General features: G+C 23.7%; 1 protein-coding gene across 3 annotated transcripts in view; it reads right to left on the reverse strand.

Moving 5' to 3' along the window:
• LOC129614483 (polypyrimidine tract-binding protein 1) overlaps positions 1-21,203 on the reverse strand; it is a 162,830-nt gene that overhangs the window by 10,287 nt on the left and 131,340 nt on the right. For all 3 annotated transcript variants that reach the window (XM_055529089.1, XM_055529097.1, XM_055529108.1), the window contains exon 8: positions 11,540-11,632. In XM_055529089.1, coding sequence (XP_055385064.1) covers positions 11,540-11,632 — 93 coding nt within the window. The remainder of the gene's footprint in view (positions 1-11,539; positions 11,633-21,203) is intronic.

Consider the following 21,203-nt stretch of genomic DNA (forward strand, 5'->3'; position numbering starts at 1 on the left):
AAAAGCTATGCCCAAAAATAAAGAACAATCGATTGGCTAATACAATAATAATGCATAGTACAATTACAATTTTTTGAGTCTTATATTTCTGAAACTGAAAAGTTTTTTCTTCTATAAAAGCAAAAAGCTAATCAAAAAATATAATTATTTACATTAACTCACTTGAATTCTAAAGAAACTGTTGAATTCTATTACTATGTTGAGGATTCTTTTGACTTTTTTCTAGAAATATTTCACTTATGCAAGGAGAAGTTGCTGTTTTACAAACCACTGATTTGAACTTATTTATTATTCGAAAATTCAAGTGTTTGCTTTGAAAACGATTTATGCTAAAGAGTGTTAACATTATGTATCGTCAATTTGGCCTTACTTCCAATACAAAATATATTGAACAAGTAAAGCAAGAATGTCTTGATGAATTTTTAAAAATATTAGTCAAACTCTTTCCCCCTTTTTGAAATCATTAAAATAAATTATTATTAACAAACAGAAAAGCAACATCCTTTATTTAAATTTGGTTTTATTTGCTGATTATTAAATTAATCCTAAAATATTTAATCAAAAAGAAATTAAAAGGAAATAACGAAATAGGGATTTTGGAAATAACTGAAATATGGAAAAAACAATGTGCAATAATTTTAATTAACCTTAAAAGTGTAAACAAAATGTGGAAAAATGTTACGATATTTTTATAATTTTTTTAACAAAACAAACATTATTACGGTTATTTAGTCTCATTTTGTTTTTATTTCACAATATTTATGTTTTTATGCAAAATTTTCACATAACGAAATCGCCCTTGGGTCCTATATTTTATTTTCATATTATTTTTTCAAAGAGAATGTATTGCAACACCGTTTAGAATAGGCTTCCGACATACCGAAATCTAATTGAAAAGATTACAAAAAATTTTAATTTACAAAAAATTTTATGAGCTTTAAAAACGGATGATTTCAGAAGTTTTTTAGAAAGTTTTTGCTTAATTCCCAACTCTATATTATAATCCTGTCTTCTTATAGGAATTTATTTTGTTAACTCATATATCGTGAGGGCAATGTTGCAACTCGAAAATTTTATATTTCTAGATAATTAACCTAGGCGTCATAAAATCGAATGTTCTTTTATCTGCGACCAATATCTAAGCTTAAAAGTGTTCTTAAGTATCTGAAAATGATAATCTTCATGATAAATTATTTGTTATTTCTACATTTTGTCTAAACCAATAATTGCGAGTTATCTAGTTGGAATTAGTTTGAAATACCGATCGCAATCAGAAATTGTGTTTTGAAGTATGTGTAGTTTGTGACACAGAAAATAAATCGGAAGCGAAATTAAAAAATTGTTGTAAATATTTCAGAGTTAAAGAAGAAAAATTGTGGAGAACAATTGCAAATCATTTAGATTTCTTTACTTCTTTTTATTAAAAATTAGATTTAGAAGGGTTGTTCCCATTTGATACAATAGTAGGAGTTAATCCTTATTTGAACAATATTTAACTGTTATGAAATTTATGAAAACAGAAATGAAAACAAAAATTGCTCGCAAATTGGTTTAAAAATTCAGATTTTCATGTTTTTGCGTTAATTTTGTAATTTTATTTTCATCTTTTTATATTTCGTACAATTTTTTATCTATTCATGGATCTGTTTTTGTTTCGGTTCATTCCTTAGAATTCTTTAGATATTAGAACAACATAAGTACTTGGGGTAAATGAATGATTTCCAAATTTTTTGTATAATTATACGGAAGGTTAATATCACCATGTTTAGATTTCTTGATAAATTCGCTATTTACTTAAATACATTATGAAATGTTGAATAGAAAAAAGGGTATGGTTGAATAACTGGAAATTAAAATATAGTTGGGAACAAATGTTATACATTACGTATTTACAGTATAGTAGTGAAAAATGAAGTTAAAATTTATATTACCTTCAATTTCTTATTTTAGACATAAACCAATAAATATCGCCATTAGTTCCAAGTTGTAAATTGACACTTTTTGAAGCGCTGTGATAACCATGAGAGTCTTTGATTAAGTTTTTTTCAATGAAAACTCAATCATGTTGATAATTAAAGTGCCACAAAATTTGAGTTTTGAGTTTTACGTTTAGGAGAATACACGTTATGCGGACAACTTATTATTCCAACTCATTAAAATTTAAATAATATTATCAGAAAAACACGTACTCGAATTTAATATTCTGAATTAGTTGATGGTATAAAAAATATTAAATCAAAATCAAAAGGGATGTGTACTTGGCAAAAACAAAATTAGAATTATATAAGCATTCTGAATTCCGTCGGTGAAATTTTATTTGGAAAATTTGTTTTGCGAACAATTCAAAATTCAATACTTATTTTCAAAAAAAAAATTAACAAACTTTAAATATCTGAATTAGGGGTTATTAATAGCAATAATTTCTTTTGAAAAAATTTCATCTTAGAAATAACTTCCTATTAATTCTCTCTATTATGCAGAAACCCTTGGAATTTAAGTTTAAATTTATTTTGCCTAAGTTGAAAATAATTCAAGTTTTTCGATATAAAAATTTAAAAATTTTTTGGTATACGTTTCTCATATGTATTATTTTCTCAATAACGGAATGTGTATATTTTATATTATACGAAAATTGAATAATAGACGAAAATTTTATATATTAAATTTTATTTGTTCGACTCAATAATATGCGGTTGAGCGAAGGTAAAAATTGAAAAAAAAAAAATATTATTTTTGAATTTTATTACATTTGAATCCTTTAAAAATAGGTCTTGAAATTAATATGCCCTTTTGTAAATGTATGTGTATTTTTTTTATGTTCTTCTATATTTTATATGAACCGAAAAGTAAAATGTGGAATCATAAAAGTAAAAATGAAAACCGTATTATTTTCTAGTTTTCGCTTTGTGCTTCTTTTTCAATAATAGAAATTTTATGAAATTTTCGACAAAATTTTTGAAAATTTCAAATGGTATAGATGGTTGTATATGCTCAAATAAAATTTTCTCTTTTAAAAAGGCAATGGTTTTAATTTATTTTATTGCTATTCAAATATAAAAATTTAATTGATATTAAAATTTATAAGAAATCTGCTAAAACAATTTGACGTCATTTTATTGAGAATACAGTCAATTCCATAGTAATTTGGGTAACTTATACGAGATAATACGAAAAAATTTATGGTTATTATAGAATGATTGTGAATACTTTTTCAAGGTTTTTAAAAGATTGTTGAAATTTTTGAGTAACTCCAACTACAGTTTCGTTTGTTCAGAAAATCAAAAGATTTCTTAATGAAGTAGAAGATTAGTTTTGAATGCTAACATAGTGTTAAGAGCTTCACCTATCAATATTAATTGTAAAAACAATTTCGTCATTTATTACATAGTATTTCTTTTGTCCAGTTAAATGAGGTGTTGATTTTGGAACATTTTAAAATTTTTCGAATCTCGTTATTTTGTTTCATTCAAATCACATTATTCGAATAATAATAAAATTAAATTGTACATGCGAACAACAACTTCGGTAACAAAACAATCTTCACAAGCAGTAAATAAAAAAGAGTTCATCAGTTTATGAAAACATCGGGTGTTATAGGGTTAAAAAAAAAGTATTTTCATATTGAAATATTTTAAATAGCAAACATTTTAAGTCCAAGTATAAAAAACAGCAACACAATAATAATTATTTAAATCCTAAACCTGATAAATAATTGAACTTTTATGAGATTATAAAATTTTTATGAAAAAATTTCCGAAAAATGACATTTAATTTGATTTTTAATAAATAAATAAAAAATTTAAAATCTATCTAATAATCCTTTTAAATGATAATTAAGAAGATTACTTTCAAATTTTGGTAAAATTTTTGTTTAAGTCCTTAATGTTTTTATTTTTTTTTTTTTTGTATTTTTAAAAACAAATTGAAAATTATTGAAATTTTAATGTTAACACAAAATATTTTAGAAAAACCTTTAATGTTTTTCAAATCATTTATTCATTATATTGAAAATCCTTTCAAATCATACTATCGAATTTATTGAATTTTTAATTGGAACGAAAATTATAAAGTGTATATGCATAGGATTATTGAGTAAAATAGAAAATTTTTCACAGTAGATTGTTAAAAATTTTAATTTAGAAAAAGTATTCGATAAATTGTATTGTTTAACTCAAAACTTGATTATCAAAATATTAAAAAGTAGGTGAGTTGTTCAATTAGAACACAATAAAAGCAGAAAAAAAAACAAATAACTTTATGAATTTTAACATGGTCCACTTTTAATCTAACTCACTATGGTTTATTCATTTACACATCTATACATCTGAAATTCAAAAGTAGAGAATTTACTAAAAATGAGTACAGGTGAAAATTTGTGATTCTATTATAAAAGTAATCAATATGAAAATTTTAAATATTAATTAGAAAAAATTTTAAAATTAAAAGCATATACAAAATAAAATGTAATGTAGAGTAGCTTTTAAACGATAATTAATTAAGGATATTTGGAGAAAAAAATTTATTGTTAATTTTTATGATTTTTTTTCATTATATTTTTGCTATTTCTTTTGTTTCAGTTCATTTGAAGCACAATATTTTGAAATTTAAAATTTTAAAGTAATCCGATTGACTACTCGTATTATAAAATAAATAATAATTCGCTAAATTGAAATAAATGTAAAAATTGGAAAATATTTTAAAAGGAAACAAAGATCCGTTAATGGAAAGTGTAGTGCAAATGTGATTTAATGAAAATTTATGCTTTTTTATTCATTTTTAAATGTCGAAAAAGAAAATTTAAAAACTAAACATTTTTGGTTTTGATTGTATTTAGTTTCGCGCTGGTAACTCATTTGTGCAGTTTCAAGTTTAAGAATATTTGAGGTTTTAGAAATTAAAAGAATTTTTAGGTTTCCATTTTAGCCAGCATTGTCTGACCTTTACATGGTTGGTTTTTATATGACGATTACAAAACAAGAAAGTACCTTCAGATAAAACTAATGGATTATAAAGTAGGGCAATCTCCTTCAATAAGTAAATATTAATTTTTCAGTCAATATACGACAATATACCATAATTACTGCAGAAACATGTCTTCAGGATGAAAACAAAATTTATGCAAGTTAATTATTACAGTATTATAAATGATTGTATTAAGTATTATAAATGATTACATTTTTAATAGTATGATATTTATATTCACTTGGGCAAAATCTGGCTTATCACTCTAAATTTCTTGTTTTGTGAATTATTATTGCTCAAACGGTAATCCAGTATTTCAAAGATCAATATATACATATAAAAAAATTTATTTTTAATGAATAGACACTAGATGGCGCTACAACTCGATAATAATTATATCATTGTGAATTTTGATAGAGAGCAACTGGCTACTTGACTTTCCGAATACTGATTTTCATATTTTGATATTGTTCGTAAGGTAAGTTTTATTTTGGACATACAAGTTAAGCTTCATTTTAAATGCAATTTTGTGCTGATAGCTAACATTAAAATGAAGAATTGGTTAAAAAATGAAGTGAGCTTTGTTTTAAAAATTTGAGTTTCCCGGCGGGTGGGGATGCGAAATACCCGCAATAGGAATGCTTGTTGTAAGAGTCCACTAAAATCCAGTACAAATCCAAAAGCGTCTGATCCAGAATGGATGGCTGTCTGGTCTGCGACTGATTCCTGAGGGACGGCAGAAATTTGGTGTACTGCCTTGCACGAGATATTTATTGCAAAAGGCTAGGAGAAGTAAACTCCGAAATAAAAGTAAATCAATGTAATGAACAAAACAAAAGGATTTTATACCCCAGGTGGTAATCCAATAAATCTGGAAGATCCACACTCTTCGGAGGCTGGTCTCACGGATTCTGGGAAAAAAAAATCTTACCAAATTTTTCAAGTTTTATGAAATTTTTCAGATTTTTTCTGTGAAATCAATATGGTAACGCTGTTAGTGAGTCGAATTTTTTTCCACAATTAACGTTATGTAATTTAAATGTACTTTATTCTAAATATAAAATTTTGTGAGCGTACAGTAGTTTTAATGTTGTAAGAAAATGTTTGCGAATTGTAAACCCGGTTAAAATAAAATTTATGCTTTTAATATTATAAAATCATATCAAAATTTGTTATTAATGCAAAATAATCATTTCTATATTTATTAATATTCAATAGTGTTCAAGAATTGTTAACGTTACGTTCGTCTATAATGCGGGGTTCATATCGTTAAAGTTACGGTGATCTAAAATTAATTATCATTTTGAAATACGTTTCTACAGCGTTATAGTTAAAAACATTAAATTTATCTTTGAGTTTTAAAAAGATTTTTTTTTATTGATGCATGCTGTAGTTCTTAATTTATTTTAAAGTGCATTAAATTTTTTTTACAGGAAATAAAAATTATATTTGAAAAGAACATAAAATAAAAGGTGGTTAAGAATAAATTAATTCATAAAAATTTCTTATATTTATTCATGATATTTTTAAAAAATAATTATTGTGGTTTTGCTAAAAATTCTTTTTTTCTGTAGATGGTTTTAACTTTTATCCAATGTTTTCATTAAAATATTAAAATTTTTATTGTTTAAATACAGTTTGATCTCATTATATAGAACTGCCATTTATGGCATTATAAATTGGTGATGAACTTGTTATTTAAATAAAGAATTTTCAATTTGTTGTAGTGAAAGGCAAAGCTAAATACTAATGAATTTTCACCATGGGTAATTCAACATCATATTTAATTTATCCGAATAAATGTAGTTTCTATCTAATTTGAATTGAAAAATTCTCTTGTAAATTTTTATATTAAAAATAAAATTATTTGTACAATCAACTATCAAAAATAACTAGATTTTAATTACTCGCGTCTATTTTAAAATTTACATGATTTATATTAATTTTATCCCTTATATTTTACTGAGAATTTACTGTGAGTTTATGCAAAATTTACATATTCGTAATACTAACAATATTTCACTTTAAAATATAATACGCAAAGCTTACCATTTCGCAAAAAAAAATTAAATTTTTTTAATAAATAATTAATTAAAAAATTACTCGCATCATATTATTTTATTAATTTTTTTTTCCATGAATTAAAAATTAAAATTGAATATAAATAATGCGAAAAATAATTTGTTACGTTGAAAAGTAATTTTCATCTGAAAACTACTGTGAGCATAAATTATTATTTTAAATAACTTTTATAAAATCACAAAGCATACACAATAGTATTGCATATTTGCATATTATTACGTAAAACCAAGTTGGAACCAGAGGAAAACAATTTTTTTAATGGAAAAATTGAGACCTTAACTATAAAAAATTTAATTTTTTTAGACTTTTTTTGTATAAGAGTAGTGATTTTTTTTGTATAGTGAAAGACTTGTCGATTAATTGTAGCCTATAGTTTTATTGAAATTTAAGTTCAAATGTATTTTAGCAATGAACTTAAACTAAAATTGAAATTTTAAGTAAACATTTCAGAAAAAATAAACAAGCTTATGCTCAAAGCTTTAGTCTCTTCATAATGTCGCATAAGACATGATAAAGGAACTAAAATATAAAATTCAATTCTTCGAAAAATAGATTAACATGAAGGCCGAAAAATCAAAATTAGAATAGAGTTACAGGAACATCACAGTTTTAATATAAAATTTTTTCAATTAGTAATTTTTGGGAGCCGATTTCACTTAATGACTTTTCACTTATAGACATTTTAAAGAACAAAATTTTAGGATATTTGAATTTTAAAAATGCCAATTTTTTGTTTAACAAATTTGCTTGAACATACTGAAAAAACTGACTTAAATCAATAGTTGCATGATAACAGATTACTGAAATCAATATTAACACTATAGGTTAGATTAAAGCTATTGATATATACAGAACGGATTCGGTATATTGTGGACAAAAACACATTTAGAGATATTGGCTATTCTATCAAAAATTATTTTTAATAGCAAATTTCTGATTATTTTTATTTGTCTTAAGCGTTAAAAAATTTTGTTGGTTCCTGGTATAAATTTTTGGCATTTTTAGGTAAACGTTTGAAACATTTAATTTTTATATGAATTCATTAAACGTTTATAACATATTAATTAATTAATGTTTTTTATTATTGCTTAAGGTTTGATTTTTGGAATTGTTATTGTACACTATGGAATACTTGTTTTGTTTTTAACAAAACCCATGTTGTAAACAATGTTTTTGTATTTAATTCACAAGATTTTTTTTGTGGTTTGGTATTTATCCAGAAACCAACTTTATAAAGTCAGCATTTTGTTTTTTGGGTGCAATAAAATCAAAATAAAAAGATTTTATACATTATTAAATTCCATACAATAGTATGGAAATTAATAATAAATTTCTTTGTTATTACAAGATCAGAGGAAGTATTAAAAGTTAATAGGAAATGATTTTTTTTTTATAATTTTCAAAATTTGTAGGGTACCATGTAATTTTTAGTAGTATATTTTTTGTATTGCAATTTTGTATTAAATTACAAATTGCATATAAGAAATTTGGTTTATGTAGATTATATGCCATTACGAAGAACGTACGTTTTAAAACTAATAGATTATGTATTATAGGACATAATTAATTGCAAATTTTACTACTAATAGATTAAGATTACTACAAGTACTTGTAAATTTTGTTTCTTCATATTTCGATTGCCATAGAAGAAGGTAATTTGTCAAAAATTCCATCTTATTCAATTAAAATCGATATGCGAGCGAAACCCTATTTTATTATAAGGGTATAAATTTACTTTCTAATTTTTGGAACTACTATAATATTTCCTACATAATATACGTTCTTTCTCTGAAGCACATCAATAAATTCTAAGTCAAAATAATGCTACTTATATTATAATATGCTCCATATTCGGTCGCCCCACTTTAATTGTTAATATCTTTACTTTACAACTAAAAATTAATTTACTCATTCAAAATACCTATTTTTTTTTATTTAAAAAAAAAAAACAAAATAAATGTGTATAACAAGAATTATTTTTATTTAAAATTCACCGTCAAATGAAAAAAAAAAGCAAAAGGAAAACAGCAAGAAAAAAACAATAAAAAACAGACGAATATTTATTTTTAATTTCCGGTATTGCCTCATGGCATTGATTGTAATAGTGATGTTGTGTTAATGATAAAAAAACAAAAAAAAATAAAGTGATGCCAGTGTTAAAGATGTGTGGTATGGCGATAAATAACGTAACGAAAATAATTTTCATCATAGTAATTATATGAAAACGATAAAAAATAATGATAATACCGGTATATTTTTGTATGTCTATTTATACAAGTACATACCAAGTACATACGTGAACATAATAATATTATGGCAAGTATGAAAGGATATTTGTATATTTTTTTTGTTTTTTTTTTTTTTGAAATTCGCGAATAAAATTTAAAAATGAAAATATATATTTTTTTTTTTTTTTGATTTTTAAAAAGAGTGATTTGGAAAAACCAGTTAAAAAAGTAAAAACAAATTAACTCTGGGGAATACATGAAAAAGGGTTAAGTTTTCGCTTCTCTTCTTTTGTTTTTACAGTATTTCCTCTACGGTTAAAGTTTATAAAGGTTTTAAAAATTATGAACATTTCAAAAAAACCAAAAATAGAAGCAAAAAGGACGAAAAACAAAAAAATTATTATTTTTTTTTAAACAGTTACAACGGAAGGGTTCATTATTAATAATTTAAATAAATAAATATAAAAACAGCAACAAAAATAAAAATTAAAAAAATGTAAGTATAATTCTTATGGGGTTGCACATTACAATGAATTTAATACTTCCGCATTTAATGCTTATTTTCTCTTTTAAATGGTGTTGTTACAGTTTTTCATCCTTTATTGTGGTAATGCATTTTGGTATAATAAAAAGATATTCCTTTTTTTTCTTTGTTTTTCTTTTTGTTATTTAAAAATATTTAATTTTTTTTTTGCTTTTACTCTCGCTTATATGAATACTTAGTACATAATTATTATGTGTTTCTGTAATATTATTTACGTAACCCGTTTAGAAATTAGTTTTTTCAGGCATTATACAAATTTAGTAACAACAAGAAAATATTATAAGAAGATAAAGATGAAAGAGGAAAAAAAACCTAAAATACCCTATTTTGTTTTTAAGGATTATTGTATGCATATATACATATAAGTTGGGGTATAGGCAAAAGTGATATAACTGCTTAAAAACGGTTTTTCATACATTATGAGAAGCAGTTTTGTTACTTTAATTTTCCCTCCTTTACGGAGAATATTTGTTTGAATTTTAAGTGTGAGAGGGCCGGATTTTTTTTTAAATATCAGTCGTAATCTCCCTCAATATGATGCAGTATTTACATTTATCTTGCTTTGCTTAGAAACTGCCCAAAAAGGATAAGGCAGTTTGATTTAACTTTTGCACTAAGCCACTAAAATTTTTAAAATAAATGAATAAAAACGCAAAAACGAGAATGTTAAGTAAGATTTAAATGATCCAAAAAATTAAGAAATTTAAAAAAAATCATAGTGCAAATGAAATCAAAGTTTCTTATGGCAAACGTTGCCGTTCTTTAAGAAACGATTGTGTATTATCTTTCCAAACCCTTTTGATAAGCATAGAGAAAAGAAACTAAAGCAGAACAATTGATGAATTCAATTTTCATTATTTGATGATCAAAAATGATGAATTCGAAAAAAATTAAATGATGAAAAATTATTATAATTTAATTTTTGATGAACAATTGATGTACTACTAAAGTACGGGAAAAGGACCAACAATAAATTTGTTAAAAATTTTTGTAAGAAAGCCCTCATACTTTAATGTGTAAACTTTTCTGAAATAACTATTTCTCAAATAGTCAATAGTCAGAAACTTCATTTTTCCTAAAATTATATATTTTTTTGAAATAAAAATCATAGTTTCATCACTTTTAAAGTATTTTCGGTCTGGCCAAAACATTTGTGTTGACAGAGAAAAGAGACTCAGGCTTGCTAGAATGGCATTCGGAAGACTATAGGCGGTTTGGAAGCATCATCATCTGGCAAAGGCACCAAAATAAAAATCTTCGAGGCGTGCGTCAAATCGGTGCCCCTACATAGCAGTGAAACGTGGCTAATAAAAAAGAGCTAAAGCTTCATAAATAAATTCCTATGAATAATATGCGGAATATTCTGGCCAAGAACCACTAGTGATAAAGATATGTGGGAATTAACAGGGCATATACCAGTATACGGCCAGATCAGAAACAAGAAATGGAGCTGGATTGGTCACACTCTCCGAAGGCCAGTAAATAACATTCCACGAAAAGTTCTTGAAAGGAATTCGCAGAGTAAAAGGAGAGTAGGCAGACCCAAAGAAACATGGCGCAGATCAATTGAAAAAGAAGTAAGAGGCGCCCGAAAATAATTTTCCGAAATAAAATAAAATCAGAAACCTATGTAAATCTGAAAATTTGTTATTTTCACTTCAACAATGAAAATTACGAATTTATATAATACGTTCTTCTAAACTAAAAAACATAATGTACTCACCTAAATAAGCTTGTTGTGGTTCTGCCATTTGTATTAAAGCCGAATCTTTTTTGTTGTATAAAATTTTTACACGTTGCACATCTCCGTAAACACCTAGAATTTTTGAAACAAAAAAAAAAGAAATATGCACATGTTATAAAAAATTATTTTAGAAAATTAAATAACGTATATAAATAAAATATTTGATGCATGTAATTCAATTTTTAAAAATTTTTTAAATTTAAAACATGCTTTACTAATATAAAAAAAAAAATAAACTTAAAATATTTCATCTAAAAAAAAAAAAGAGAAGAGTTTAGAAATTTAGCAAAAAAAATTTTTTTGGTTATTAGTAAAATTATTTTTTTTTTTAATTAATTTTCAAATTAAAAAATAAAATAATTTGAAAAAGTAACATTTTTATCATGTTTCAAAAAAATGTATCGGAAAAATGTTATGATTAACTCTCTGTAGAACGCTGGTTTCCTGTGCTTGTCGTTTGTAACGATAAAAATCTATTCGTTTGTTTGTCATTTATCTAAAATATAATTTAGAACGGTTTCAAAGAACAATAATTTTTTAATTGAAATGTGAAGGCTTGCTGTTCTTGGTCTTAACTTTATGACTCTATTAAAATTATTCTATGGAAAATTAATTTAAGCTGGAACATTCTTGAAAAAACATAATAATATGTCGTCCCCTAGATTTTATAATATTGTCTATATTAAAAATATTGTCACTGTTATTTTCATTCAAAAATTAATAATCTTAATTTTATTATTAAGTATATTAAATGATTTAATATCATAAAGATTTGGCATCTAATCCTAAATCTGATAAAAACAAAAATTATTTTAATTGAATAATATTTTTGATTTGTAATTGGGTTTTTTTTTGTAAGATAAGTACAATGACTTCAAAATTGAAGTGATTACTTTAAAATTTAACAATCATAATTCATAAACTGCATTTTGTATAAATAATATATTAGTATAAAAGTGTATTCTTCATAATTTTAAAAAAGAAATTTCTTAAAATTGCATGCTAAAAGACTGTGCACGTATACTGAAAGAAAATATTGATATACTGGACACATAATCCATCACATTGTGTATGTTTTGAATAACTTTTATCACATTGTCCATGTTTTACATAACGATTATTCGTAAGGTATTATAAATTCTTCCATCCCACTTGTAACTTACATATATGCTAACTATGCCTATATACACTCGTTCAACGTTGATTTTTAATAACTCGATTTAAGCATTTGTGTCCGCAAAATTTTTAACTAAACGAAGGAAAATTGTAAGAATGACTGAGCTTGCGTATCAAAAATGAACTTATTTACATTAAGCTGTAAGTCCAATTACTTTTACTTGCAAATTCTTGTTAACTATATCGGAAATAAATTTCCACATGACAATTACATATGCATTGCAACTAATCTGGGAATCAGAATAAAATTTTTCTTTTCTTTTTTTTTTGTTAAACTAATTGAAAAATAAACTTAAATACATTTTGTGCTGACCATAAAGTTTTTCAAATCAGCTTTCTTTCGATTAAAACATATTTTATTTTACATTGAGAATGCAAAACGTATGTAATGTTTTTTTAATGTTCATAAAAAATAAATTGAATATATGAGTTTTTTTTATGCTAACTTTTATTTTTTATATATTTTTTATTTTTAATCATTTTATTAGAAAATAGTAATCCTCCCATACATGTAGATATGTAGGTATACGTTTGATATGCACATACATACACTATTCTAAACGGACCTGTGCATACAAATATGTGCATTTTTTATATTAGTAACTCTTCTACCCCTAATATTTTTTATGGACTCTTTGTAATATGTAAAATTTTTTGTCATGATTTATTTATAGATTTAAAAATTTGCATAAATATATATATAGGTAATCGTAAAACAAGAAATATTTGTTTTTAATTATAATTCAGAAGATACAGAAGATAAATTGTAAGTAGATTTATTCCTTGACTGATTACTGAATTATGAAAGTCCCATTTGAATTAAATGACCAGTAAATGTGAACTATAAAGCTTGAATTATTTTTCCCTCAATATTTCTATTACAATTATTTGCTACTCAACATGTTATGTTATTGTACTTCTGAACAATATCTCACTCTTACAATTTGATTCTGTTTAATTTAATATTCGAATAAATTTTTCATTACAAATATACATATACAGGGTGATTCAGTAAAGAGAACAATATTATATATCATTGTTAAGGGCATCAAAAATGGGTAAAATGTTTGTTTGGAACTATTTGTCAAAACTCAACGATTTCGGAGATACAGAGACTTTAACGAATTTTCATGAAAATTTTACGTGCCCAAGCTTTTTTGCTTGTAACTTCCCTTGTAAAAATGGTAGAGGCTAATAGTTTTTGAAAGGACTAGTAAAGAACTTGAAAGCAACATACTTTTTGATTTTGTATTCTACATACTTTCAGAATACTAAGTATTCGAACTTTGGAAAAACACAAATTTTTTTAATCTTGTATTTTTTCAATTTTCTTCAACGCCACAATTTTGTGTAAAAATTAATAGAAACTTTAAGTTTTTTTATTACAGAATTTTGGTCACTTTATTATGCATTAATTTAAGAAACGTTAAAAAATCTTTTACGATGCAGGAGATATAGAACAAACACTATTTCTATGTCCCTAAGGGCCCTAATAATATGTTTAAAATCAAAAAATTGTCACTATTTCCAAATTTTACTGATTTTAAGTGCTGTAATGATCAACAATTACTAACAACATTCAGAGCACTTCAATAGCAATCAAACTAAATCGAAATTGTATAAACAAGATAAGGGTACTACTTTATATTATTAATAACATAATGTGATAATTAAGTAGGTAATTGTGAGATTGCAAGAATTGCATTCAAACGTCATTTTACTCCCAAAATTAAAAAAAAAAATTAGTTTCTGAGCCAAATTTGTTTTATTTCAGTTTCTTAAAAGTATCTACACAAAATCAATTTTCCATAAAAAATTTATTCGTTTATAATGTGAAATTCAGTAACAAAACATGTAGTTAACTCAGGGTTCTTTGCATAAGGTGGCAAATGAATTAAGGAACGATTCTTTGATCAATTTCCAGCAAAAAATCATATGGATGGGGTGAGGAATGCAGATATATTGCTTTTCAAGCTACAGTATTATCTCAAATCAAAAACCGTGCATAATTTTAAGATAAACCGTATATTGAAAAACTAATTAAACCATTTTAGGAACAATAGTTTCCCTTGTTTTTTTTTCTAATATGAAGATAAGGTAGATGAGTGCATTATAAGAAAGCAAAAAACCCAACATTTACTATATAGTACAAATTTGGCACACATTCTTTCATACGGTACTAATTTTATTAAATAAATTATAAATATAAGTTGTTAAAAAAAAATTTAATTATGTTTTATTATAATTAATGTGAGAGCATTTTTGTATTTTGACAATAAAATTATAACAATGCTCTTTATAAAGAAATCGGAAATTTTTAATAAAATTGAGTAAAAATTATAATAATTGCATATTTCCTTTTCGAATATTATTAGGGAAAATTTTTATTAAATTCAACTTTAAATAATTTCTAAGAAATTATTGTTATGTAAATATTGATGTACAAAAAATATTTATGTAAAAAAAGAAAACAAAACGAAATAGAATAATAATAACAATTTAAAGAAAATATATACATATATATAAATAATATTAAATTTTTCTAATATAAATTTCTTTTGGTTGCTTTTCTATGAGATCTTCAGTTCATTCAAAACTTCAAGATAGATCAGGGAAAAGTAAAAGAAAATTTAAGAATAAAAAAATAAAATTGTGTTTTTCTTTTTTCTTTTTTTCGTTATGATCAATAATTCATTTGAATAAGTTTCTTGTTAATCTAAGCTAGAAGCAATGTAAAAGGACTATACAATAAAAATAGAAAAAAAAAACAGAAAATTCATTCATGGTTCAAAAGAAAAAGGAAATTGAAGGAAAAAAAAATATTTTCTTTTTCTCCTCTTCGTTTCCTCAAAGTTCGTTTGCTAAGAATTAATCGTAGAAAAATAGAAACGAGGATTTCAAGGAAATATGCATATTGTACAAACATTATTATAAATATATTTTATTTTCATATGTTATTTATTAATATATTGTAATGTAATATTAAATAAATACACAAAATTTTATTCTACCATACATACGTATATTGGTATAAATGTATGTTATATTAAAAGCTGCCGGTATCTATTTTCTTTCTATGTGCTCAATATACAAGGTATTATACAACATCAAAAAAAAAAAAAAAGAAAACAGGAGAAGAACACTAAAATATAAAATAAAAAAAAAAATGAATAAATTCAAATCTATTCCATAAGCAATTCAAGTAGTCTATTTTTACTAAAGAAGACAGCAATTGTGGGGATATTTACAATTTTGTTCTATGTGTATATCTGGTACTGTTATCAGAGATTTATAATCATGAGTAATATTTTAAATAAAAGTATTCTTAACGTTCATATGACAACAGTGGTTTATTTTTTATAATAATACAAAAAAAAAAATAATATTTTTTTCCAAAAGATTTTTTAGAATAATTTTAAAAATAAATTAATTTTAAAGACAATTTTTTTTTTTGTACGATTTGCGCTTTAAAATATGCAATTTAATATTCTATATAATAAAATATACGGATACTACATATTTATAGGAATGAATGTTCAAGTAAAAGTGTAGTGCTACGTTCCTATAGCAAACAAAAAATTATTAATATGAAATTGAATAAACCCACACTACTAGTATGGTGATAAGAAAATTGTAAAGAAAAATATGGAAGGCCGTAAAAAACGTAAGAACTTTAAATAAACGAATGAAAATTTTGTGATTAAATTTAAAAGTTTTAATTTTAATTTTTATTGTTCTCAGGACACCTTATAATGTCGACTATAAATGAATTTTTTTAATATAATTTTCATAAAATTTTTGTGTTTAATCAAAAATCAGGGTGTTAGCTAGTATCAAGGTAAGACAATTGATTTAAATCACGAAAAGTATTATCGGCTTTGTTGACAATATTTGCAATTTGATTAAGGCCTATAAAAAAAAACCATTATCATAATTTTGGTAATGTTTTATTGGCGATTTCACTTCGCTTTTTTATACAAACAAAATTTTAATTTTAATTTATATTCAAAAAGAAAGATGAATTGTAAGATGCAATTGAATTGATAGTAAGATTAAAATTTTTTAAAAGTTTTGGTTAGAAAGAAAACTTAAAAAATAAAAAATGAAAAATTCATTACGCTTCATAAAATTTGATGAAATTTTTGAATCAAAATCGATTATAAAATTAAAATTTCTTTAGCAATACTTTTTATGGGCAAATATAGTTTCTTTTTCTCAAACGAAATCATAAGTTTTACGAGAAAAGAATATTAAAATAAAAGAAATGTAAGTAAAATCAAATGAAAATTTTCATTACAAAAATTTACTGTTAAAAGGAAAATAAATTTTGTAAGAAATTTTAAAAGAAAGATTGGAAGTTTTCGATTTGTTTTTATCAAAAGTTTTGAAAAATCACTACATTAAAATTTGTAAAAATATATTTTGATTATATTGACAATATTCCTGAATAAGTTCGATTATTTATCTGACTATCTAGATTTTTCGTTATATTGTGAATATTTAAGTGGTTCTTTTTTAAATTATTAATAAAAATTTTGGTAAACGTACCAACACTCATAAGATTTTGAATATTTTAATAAGTCAAACTAAAAACTTTAAAAATATTCTTGCTGTTCTTATTTTTGTTAATTGTTTCTGTTAATGGTTAAATTACTTTACTTTGTGTATTTATAATTCTAATTAAGTTTTGAAAATCTTATATGTCACAAGCTATGTGTTGCAAAATATGCCTAATTTTATTTTAGTTAGAAATTTTCTTCTATTTATATTACTTTATCCAGGATCAGGGAAAAGTCAATTGTTTGAAGTTAAATATTTCATGTATAGCAGCACAATTTTAAATAATTTTTTTTTTAATATTATTTTGTTAATTTAAAAAATTTCCTAAAAATATTGAAACTGAAGGCTAAAATATTCATGTAGAGTTATGTGAAAATTCGCTGAAGATTTTCTCAAATTGCATTATTTGAGACAGTTCTGATAAATTGAAAAAGAAGTTGTACGAACACCTTTACATTATTATAAAATATAAAACGAAATTTGGGTATTTACTGATATTTATACTTGATAAGTGTTTTCGATATAATATAATTTTTTGTATATATAAACACAATTTTATAATATTCGGTCAACTTAACAAATACCGAATTTTTTAAAATTTTTGAATATTTTCATATTACGCCCACATGGTTTTACTGAATTTATTTTTATTGTGTAAAAAATTAAGCATCTTATTACACATGATAAAATTTGAGGCGTACACAAAAATAGTGTATGCAATTGGGACATGGATTAGATGTCTTATAGAATCTACAATGTAATATGAAACAAGTTAAAATGGTAGATTTAAAACAGCTTTTCTTTGGCAAATATTGCCATTCCTTACATTGCACGAAACCACACTTAATATACTTTTTAATTGAATTTATGTTTTTATCATAAATTTTCATTATATGAATTTACAAATATAAAATAAATATTTTAGGTTTATAAAAAAGAATAAATAAATCACCGTACTTAAATGTAAAAATGAAATAATTTTAAAATTTCCATAATAAAGTGGAATGGTTAAAAGTAAACTTAATCTTAAAAATATTTTTTTTTTTTGAATTTGCAAGATCACCTCAATTATTTCTAATACAATTGCCACTTAGTCACGTAACATTCGGTAAATAGTTAAGCAAATAAACATATACCTAAAAATATATGCATGAATGATAAAGGAAATTTTTTAAATTTTCCTAAAATGTATAAAGTAATAAACATATTATGAGAAAATCTCATATAAGTAGACATTAACGTATGTGTAGATGTTTGCAAATGAAAGAAAATTTGTTATTTTTTGGGGTTTTAGAATTTGAAGTCCATTTCTCTGGAATTTATTTTTAAAATATTTTTTTTTAGTATTTACTGTGAAAATTGAATATTTTCTTTTATTATTTTTTATTTTCTCTTTATGATTATTATTTTTTATATATGATCTTTAAAATAATATTTTTAAGCAATATACACACACATAATATATATTTTTTTTTTCTTCTTCTTTTTGCAATATTATTTTTCTTATATTTTATTTTCTTTTTCTTTCTCTATGTATAGATATCGATTTAAAATTCCCTAGGGTTCCATAATATGTAAATCTACATCATGCTGTGAATTGAAGAATATGTGCTCTTTTTCTGTATTTTTGTTTTTTTTTGTACAATTTAGTTCACATAGACTTGTACATAATATTGTATAAATGTTTGTAATGCATGAATTTCCGAAATGAATGTGGGTATACATATAATATAAGAATAATAGTAACACACCATTTCATTTTACTTTTTATTTTTTTTTTTCAATTTTCTAGGATTCATTTTAACATATTCTACTTAGAGAAATTATGATAAAATGGTATCATTTATATGAATATACACATTCATTTGGAATAAGCGTTCACATTATATGTATGTACATGAAAAATTACAAATATACACATAATATCAGTATGGATGACTAAGTATGTAAGTGGCAGTCATATAGCAGTCAAATTGACTGCGAATATTCTGATTGTTATATGATCATAAACTTTTGAGAAATTTTTTTTTTATTTTATTTTGCTTTCATGTCGCTTTTCCTTTTTTTATCTGTTTTTTTTTTTTTGTTTCTTTGAAGGATATGTTAAGGATACAACATTCCTACCTGTTAAAAAGATTAGGTTTATTTTTTCTTTTTTTTGAGTCTATGGCATTATTTAAATGTTTTTCACTTTTTATTATTTTCGTATATTTCTAAAAAAATTACTTGTGTGTACATGTGTACCAGAGGATTATTACATACATTTTAAGGAAGTCTATTACATATTTATATTTTTTTTTTATGTACATATAAGAAAATAATTTTGTTGTTAGCAAAGAATTGTATTGTAGAAGTAATAAAATAAAAAACAGAAAATTATGAAAAACTTGAAAAACTTAAAAAAAGAAAATAAAATTTAAGAGTCATAAAATTAGAGAAGAAAATTTGCACTCAAATAAAAATAATTTTGGAAAATAAAAAAAAAAATAAATTATTTTTCAAGTGTAATTTTTGTGTACAGATCGTTTGAGTAAAAATAAAAGAAAAAATAAATAATCAATAAACATTTATGAAAAATTTGCAAACTATGCGAAATGTGAAGCTTTTTATATATTTCTGTGTAGGATTCGAGAACAGTTATTGTTACAAAATACTAATGGAAATCTGGGTATAGCGAAATACCGAATTTAGAAGAAGAATTAGAGTTAGAATTTAAAAGAGTAGATTTTTCATAACCCAAAGCTCAACAATTTATGCATATAGGGCACAGAGTTCCAATCTACATTTTCTAATAAAAACAAATTTTAAGCAATCGTAAATTTTGCTGCTGTAATCTTTTACAACAATATTATCAAAATTAAGTAATTAATGTCAGTTGAATGAAACGTTTCTTAAAGAAAATTTTATGAAAATTATGAAGTGCAAGTGAAGACTTACGCTATTAGAGAATGTTATTGAATGTTTTTTTTAAATTCAATGAACAGAATGCGTCAAAAACAGTCCAATTTTTCATTATTTTTAAAAGAAGTGAAAGTAGGCGCGAAATCTATGAACAAATTTATTAGAATTTTTGAACCTATGAGTTTACTACAATTTCATATGCCACACAATATTATCGTTACACGTTCTAAAATCGAATATCTTTTTTCTCGTGAAATTTTCCATAGAAAACTCCTAGAAAACATAAAATTTTCAACTATGTATGTGTTTTATCTTAATTTCTCAATCTATTGTAAATCACAAATTTATTGTTATAAAAATATTAAGAAAAATAAACAAGATTAAATATGTTGGAGTCTTAACTTTTAGATAGGCTAAAACTCTGAAATTATTATCCTTTTTTCTATTCATAAAACTTGATGTATATCATATAATGATCAATTTGATTAATCGTTAAACATAAAACTGTCAGTAAAAATAAAGTGGTAGCTATCAATTTCAAGGGTATATACATAAATATAAGATTTAGAGGGTATATTCTTTTGTTTAACATTGTTATTATATAAAGAATTTTTTTATGATTTGGTGACAAATATAAAAATATTATTACCAATAATAACTTTATCTGTATATTTCTTATAGATTTCTTATATTGTATATACATGAGTGAGATTTGTAAATTTGATTAATACAATTTTGTAACTACAATTCTCAATAATTGAAATTCTTATTCTGACATATGAAAAAATTGAGTTATTCTGAACAAATTATTTCATTATTATGTAGAAAAATCTTGGTAAGATGAACATATTCAGATGCAATTTATGCAGTATAAAATTTTTACTAATATTGTTTTGTAAATAGACTATCTCGTATATAATACTCATGGGTTAATATTCTGAGTTGAGCTCTGAAGACAGACCGCAATGTCACCAATTAAAAATTTCAATAGATTTCAAACAAAAAA

This window comes from Condylostylus longicornis, unplaced genomic scaffold, assembly GCF_029603195.1.
Source record: "Condylostylus longicornis isolate FDR11 unplaced genomic scaffold, ASM2960319v2 ptg000004l, whole genome shotgun sequence".
NCBI lineage: Eukaryota > Metazoa > Arthropoda > Insecta > Diptera > Dolichopodidae > Condylostylus > Condylostylus longicornis.